This window comes from Mesoplodon densirostris, chromosome 18 (genome assembly GCF_025265405.1).
Source record: "Mesoplodon densirostris isolate mMesDen1 chromosome 18, mMesDen1 primary haplotype, whole genome shotgun sequence".
NCBI lineage: Eukaryota > Metazoa > Chordata > Mammalia > Artiodactyla > Ziphiidae > Mesoplodon > Mesoplodon densirostris.
Window position 1 is genome coordinate 60,788,206 of NC_082678.1, and position 6,684 is coordinate 60,794,889.

At 59.4% G+C, this 6,684-nt stretch overlaps 1 protein-coding gene across 3 annotated transcripts in view; it reads left to right on the forward strand.

Annotated features, from left to right (window-relative positions):
• Positions 1-6,684, forward strand: part of CUEDC1 (CUE domain containing 1) — a 74,889-nt gene extending 68,205 nt beyond the window's left edge. For 2 of the 3 annotated variants that reach the window (XM_060082168.1, XM_060082167.1), the window contains 5 exons: positions 328-399; positions 1,240-1,333; positions 2,424-2,482; positions 3,322-3,392; positions 5,605-6,684. In XM_060082168.1, the coding sequence (XP_059938151.1) occupies positions 328-399; positions 1,240-1,333; positions 2,424-2,482; positions 3,322-3,389 (293 nt within the window). In that variant the 3' untranslated portion in view covers positions 3,390-3,392; positions 5,605-6,684. Of the gene's footprint in view, positions 1-327; positions 400-1,239; positions 1,334-2,423; positions 2,483-3,321; positions 3,393-5,251; positions 5,516-5,604 lie in introns of those variants that run through there. The other variant, XM_060082169.1, reaches the window with a different exon arrangement.

The following is a 6,684-nucleotide window of genomic DNA, read 5'->3' on the forward strand; positions in this document are numbered from 1 at the left end:
CAAAGGGCCTTCACGGAATGCAGAGGGGTCAGAGGAACAGACAGCTGGGAGCCTGCGGGAGCTGGCCCTCCACACGTACAGACCAGACCACTGACCCTTTTTACAGAAAAGGGGAGAGTGAGGCTTGGGTGGGGAAAGAAATGCTCCTTGAACCCTGGCGTCCTCCTTGCGTTAAGCTCCCTCCCCGTTAGGGCAGGAGCCTGCTCTTTGCTCCCTTCCTCAAGTGGAAGGGTGGGGCTGAGCCCCTGTCCTGTGGGGACAGCCCTGATCCGCCTCCCCGGGCCTTGGGCAGCCACTGGCCCTCAGAGGTGTCTTCCCCCCTTCCAGGAACCGGCGACAACAACCCCGCTGTGTCTGAAGATGCCTTATTCAGGGACAAGTTGAAACACATGGGAAAATGTGAGTCCAGCCCACGCCCCCTCCCCAGCTCTTCTAAGACAGGCCTGTGGCCTCCTGGGAGGGAGGGAGCCACCGGACTTTTAATGCAGCTGACTCTTGGTGAGCCAAGGTGACATTTTAATCACGGGCTGGCTCCCTCAGCTTTCCTGCCTCACTTCCCTGTGCAACTGAGTCTGGATACAAATTAAGTTTTAAATCCTCTTGAGCCATCTGTCTGCAGAAAAATAATGTGCTGGACACCACACCCCCCTGTCCCCTGCCGTTTTAGAGTTCACATTCTCTGTGGCTTGAGGGGGCTTGGTCGGGCCGGGCCTGAGTGGGGAGGCCCAAGCTAAGTCCACGTTCTGTGGGTGGGCGGTCCACCGGGTCAGTGGCCCCTTCCCACAAAGTCCTGCCAGCCGGGTCCCGCCTTCCCCTCCACCCCACCCCCCCAGACACACAACCATGCGTGAATGAGGCTGCCATCCTCTCAGGCTCCATTTCAGAGAAAATCTCGCATTAGTCATGGAAATCCCAGAACCAGCCCTGGAGGTGGAGAGGGGAGAAGGGGCGGTGGCAGGAGGAAAGCCAAGATGCGAAGCCGTCGGTCACGGCTGGGGAAGGAGGAGCAGCCAGATCTCAGCTGCTGGCTGCGGGCCCTGGCCAGGCTCTCGGCGGCCTGTGCGGCCTCTGCCGGCCGACCCAGGATGGCAGCCTCACTCCGCCAGGGCACCAGCCTGACCCCGGCCTGCGGTGGCTGTCGCCCCGTCCCCTCCCCCACCAGCCTGCCCGCCTGCCCCAGTCCTGGGGGGCAGCTCGCTGCCGCTCTGGCTGCCGGCTCACAGGTCTCTCTGCCCCTAGCCACCCAGAGGAAGCTGTTTGAACTGGCCAGGGCCTTCTCGGAGAAGACCAAGATGAGGAAGTCAAAGAGGAAACACTTGTTGAAGCATCAGTCGTATCCTTTCCAGCCCGGCACTGGGTGGCAGCGGGTGGTGCTAAGGGTGCTGAAAACCCTGGGCTGGGCCCCCCGAGGCCGCAGCCTCCCCCGGAGCGGGGCCGGGCCGTGCGACTCCCCCCTCCCCGCCGTGGGCCCAGCTGCCAGCCTGGCGCTGCCCTACCTCTTGACGCAAATGTTGACCCCCGTCACCAGGCATGGGGCACAGGCCAGTGTAGGCCCCCTGTAGGCTCAGAAGCTGTCCTACCACTTTTTAACTTTTTGTCTGGGGTAATCTGCATCTGGAGAGAAAACTTCGTCCTTCCATGGAAATCAGCAAACCTTTTCCTAATTTCTTTCTTTTTTAAAATTAATGATTTTATTTGATTAATTTTTGGCTGCGTTGGGTCTTCGTTGCTGCATGCAGGTTTTTCTCTAGTTGCGGAGAGCGGGGGCCACTCTTCATTGCGGCGCGCGGGCTTCTCACTGCGGTGGCTTCTCTCGTTGCGGAGCACAGGCTCTAGGCGCACGGGCTTCAGTAGTTGTGGCTCGCGGGCTCCAGAGCATAGGCTCAGCAGTTATGGCGCAAGGGCTTAGCTGCCCCACGGCATGTGGGATCTTCCTGGACCAGGGCCCGAACCCGTGTCCCCTGCGTTGGCAGGCGGATTCTTAACCACTGTGCCACCAGGGAAGCCCCCCTAATTCCTTAAGTTGAATTGATCCACAGACCTTTCCACCTCCTCATCTCACGTGTTGGCCCTGCCTTCTCACTCTTAGTTCCTCCAGTAAAAATATGGTTTTCCACAATTTTACCCAGACTTCCATCCATGCTTGTCAAACAGGGCCCAGGATATTATTATAGAAGCTGAGCAGCCAAAGGAGAACAGGGAGAAAGTTCCTTCTCTATCTCCAGAGGTGGGAGCCGGGTGAGAGAGTCAGCGCCTGGCTGCTCAGTTGACCCCAAGAAAAGGAGCCTGCGGGAGGTATTGGGGAGTTTGGGGGGATAAGGCAGGTGCGGTGAAGGCCTCCTGAGCTTGGAGCGGGGGTAGAAGTCCAGGGACAGGGAGCGCCCCCCCCATCCCTGGGACAGTTTTCCTGAATGGCCCGGCAGACTGGGGGCTGCGGCTTCAACAGCCAATCTCCTGGACGACGTGGAGGGCCACACGTGTGGTGAGGCGGGGAGGGCAGGGAGGTCGGGGCTCTGAGTTGCCTGTGATGGGTGGTCCCCCAAGAGGAGGGCCTGGGTGTTTCACAGGTGAACCCAGACTGTAAAGGAGGGGACACCCAACCTGGGGGACATATCAGGGTTGGTGGGCAGGTGACCCAGGGAAATGGGTCCCCCCCTCTGACTTGGTCCATATTGCCTCTCCCTTCCACTCCTGAAAAGGGGCCCAGCCACATCTCCACCTAAATCTTTACCTGGAGCACAAAGCGCCGAGTGCTGTTTCTGGGGAATATTCTCTGGGGTGTGAGGGGACAGACAGGCCCACCCACATGGAAGGGCCTCCCCTTGAGAACCAAGCGCTGGGCAGTTTCAGTGTCGGGCCCCAGAGGCCCTCCAGCGTTCATTCAGTCCCTCCCAAAGGCATGTGGGCCAGCAGACACTGCCTCCGACCTTCCCAGGCCCACAGCTGAACCCTGATCCTCAGGCCTCAGAGCAGAGGAACCCTTTGGCGCTCAGGAGGCCTCCAGAAACAAGGGCTAGAAGGGCCGTGGCGGTCATCTGGACAGTCCCACGTCCCCGTCGCATTTTATAGATGAGGAGACTGAGGGGAGAAGTTGTCCACGGCCTCAGAGCTCATCAACAGACAGAGCAGCAGCCAGGGGTCCTGACCCCGCACCGGGCCCGGTTGCCCCTCACCAGACCCACGCGTCGCTCCCGGGGATCAGCGTGGGCCCCGGCAAACAGGGGTGGAGAGAGTTGGGTCAGCCGTCTTGCCCAGCCTGGGGGACGGGCCTGAGTGACGCCCTGCAGGGCGGAGGGTGAGGTGCTTTCCTCTGCTTTTCAGACGAAGACTTCCGGGGAAGGCGACAGGAGGTGCCCAAGGTGGAGGAAGCACTAAGGGAAGGACAGTAAGAGGTAAGGCGCAGGACGGCCCTGCCCCACACCCCAGAGCGTGGTCTTCCCCGTGGGCCAGAGGCATCAGGCTCAGGCAACTAGATGGCGCAGGTCCGGGGATTTTTCCCTTGTTGTTATGGCGGGGGACGTGTGCGTGGGGGAACTAGTGTTTTGCATTATTGATTCATTTGACAAAAGATAATCACACCTGCCTAAGCCAGATGCTAGGAACAGGAAAAGAAAGATCCTGCTTTGACCTTGAATCATTTACAGCACAGTTGAGAAGAGAGTCCAGGATCCACACAGCACACTAAGAACAATTTAAGAAAAACTGAGACGGCCTCACCCGGCCGTGTCCGCACAGAACTCTGCCTTTGCCTCTTGGGTTTCGGTGGTGGGAAGACGAGGGAAACGGCCCCTCTAAGACAGCTCTGTGTCTGGCTGGAGCCATGGACCTCCAGGCTGCTTTTCCTCCTCTTGCCCAGTGCATCCCTGGGGAAGAAGCAGGGAATGTCAACACCTCCTCCAGGGCTCAGGGGAACCTGTCCCTCTTCCAGCCCCTCCCCCATCAGCATGCGGCCTGCCCACCCTGCCCCCAGCCGCTGTCCTGGTCCCAGTGGTCAGCTCTCTACAGGGCTTTCTTGAGCTCGCGGTGTGGCAGGTACGGCCCTGTTTCCGGCTATGGAGAAATACTTGCTACCCTCGGGGTAGCTGGAGTGGAGCGGAGACACCCGGCTGGGGAGGACACAGCCAGGAAGAGTACAGGCGCCCTCTCCCCTCAGCCTGGGCGGCTGGCCTTCACGTCACCTCTAGCTGACTCGCCACCCTCCACCAGGCCCTTCCGGACCTCTTGTGTTCTCTCAGGCTCTCCCCGCCCCTGTGGCTGCACCCACGCTTCCCGGGTATCCGGAATGCTGGAATCAAGCCGGGGTGGGGGGAGGACCCCCGCCTCCTGCGCAGCGTCGCTACCACGTCCTTCCCACTGGTCCCCCGGGAAACGTGCTGGCCCAAAGCCACCCCTTATCGGGACCTTCCTCATCCTTTCTTTCTTTCCTGAATCTTCCAGCTTTTCCCTTTCCTTCCTCAAGTCTACATCCTCCTCGTCCCATCTTAAAAACCAAGAGTCCTCAATATTTTCCATCATCACCCGGTTTGCAGAAAAGTGCATCCTCCTTCACCCATTGCCAGCTGCCCACCCCCACCCCCAGACTGACTCAGGATCACCGGCCAGGTCCTGGGCCTTTTCCTGCTCCACATCCTCTGATGCTGTCTCTGCACGCCATGCCCATCGTCGCCCCTGAAACTGCCCTCCCTTGGCTCCTGTGGCCCCAGGAATCGTGGATCCGCGTTCTCTCTGCCGTTGATTCTCTGTGCGCTTTTGGGCTCCCGTGGCTCCTTCCACTCCCTCAACCCCAGCTCTCCCCGTAGCTCTGGGCTTGACCCTCTTCAAAGTCTCCTTACTCCCTCTCCCTAGCGGTGCCACCAGCCTCTTACAGCATCAGCAATACTTTTTTGCAGTTGGCTCCCAAATCTGAATCTCCATCTTAGTTCTCCAAACCCACTCCACAGCCCCAGCTGTGCCCACGATGGTCTTTCTAGCCCTGGCTGTGAACTCACTGAAAGCTGGACAGTCCCACTTCTGATTTCCCCAGTTCATTTCTCTGCTTTATTCCTCGCCTCACTGCCCTGGCAGACTCTCATCACCTGGGTGATAGCTGCTGGTCTCTTCACTGCCCCTGCTCTGTTCACCCATCACCAGGACACCACTAGAGTTCCACTTCTCCCTTGCTCTCTGAATGGGTCTTGCAAGTGAAGACTCCTCAGCTTGGTGTGGGGATCCTGCCAAATTCTGATCCCATTTTACTTTTCTGCCCCTACAGGTGCCCTTGGTGTGCTCAGCTGGGCTACCGCTGTATCACAGAACAGGCCGGGCACCCAGGCACCCAGGCACACCTCTCAGCCCTTCACAGACAGCTGCTTCACCCCCCGCCCCACCACTCCATCTCTAGCTGCCAGAGTCCCTGCTGTTTTGCAAGTTGGAATGTTTCTAGGAGCTTGGATTGGTGGGTGTGACCGCAGGCAGATTTCCAAGGCTGACATAGAGTCCCTGGGGGAAGGAGAAGGCTCCTGTCTTTAGAAGCTTCTGCCCAGAACCATCTCTCCAGGAACCAGTGGTGAGGAAAACCCCTGGGCTCCACTGAAAAAGACGTCTCCCATCCCTTTTTCCTGCCAGACGCAGCAGTTTCTCCTCGCCGGAGACCATCTGACCCGGTAGAGGCAGCCAGAGAGCAAACCGGCCCTCCGCTGAAGAGCCCAGCTGCAGCCGGATGGATGGTGCTTCAGTTCTGAGGCCCAGTGGTTCTCCGGCCACAGTCCAGCCCAGCCACTGCCACTTCCCAAGGGACTTAGAACTTCGGAGTTGCATGCTGTGATTGGAGGAAGGGCCTGAGGGTGGAAGCAACAGCCAACCCCAGTCCCTTTTGTAGCCAGGCTGTTCTATGGGGGACGAGTGGAAACGTAGGATCTAACCCCTCTTCTTAAAAAAAAAAAAAAAAAAAACACCCAGAAAACTGGCAAAGGTTGGAGTACCCGAAAGGGGAGGATGATCCTACCAGAGGCTCGTTGGCCTGATGGTGGAGCCCCTGCCCTCCTCTTGTCCTGGTCTCTCCTGTCGGGCCACAGACACTGCCTGATCCCCTACCCCCATCCCCAGCTCCCTTCTGGGCACCTAGGGTCCTTTATTCACATGGCCTTCTGCATCTCAGTCTTTCCCCAGGGGTGCTGGTCCTTGGCACACCCCTGCACGGAGCTCTGGGTGAGAGAGTCCCGGGCAGTCACTCGGGCCCGCTCTGAGGAGTGATGGGCCACCGCAGAGAGGTATCTGCTGAGTACCCTGCCTGGGCCCCTCGGGCTGCCTCTGTTAGGGGCTGGCAAGGGCCCCCAGCGGGGACGGGGAGGCTGGCCACCCCGGAGCTGGTGGATTCTAGCTAGGCAGGGGTAGTCTTTACTCTGACAGAAGACAAAAGTCCGTTCTGGATGGGATCCTGTAGTCCCACGACAGTGGGGGCTCCAGGGGCTCTGACTCCCCAGTTGGACTAGACGTTCTGCTGTCATTAAGGGTGGGCAGCGGCCAGGTCTTTAGTAACCCTGAGAAGGTGCAGGACTGAGGGGCAAGAAGGAGAGGCTGCCAGCCGGGCCCGGGCCCCTGGGGCAGAAGGGCTTGCTGGGTGCCCCTTGCCAAGCGTGAGAAGGCAAATGGCCAGGAGGAAAACAAGGGTCCTACGAACCTGACCCGGCACCAACCACTGCCAAC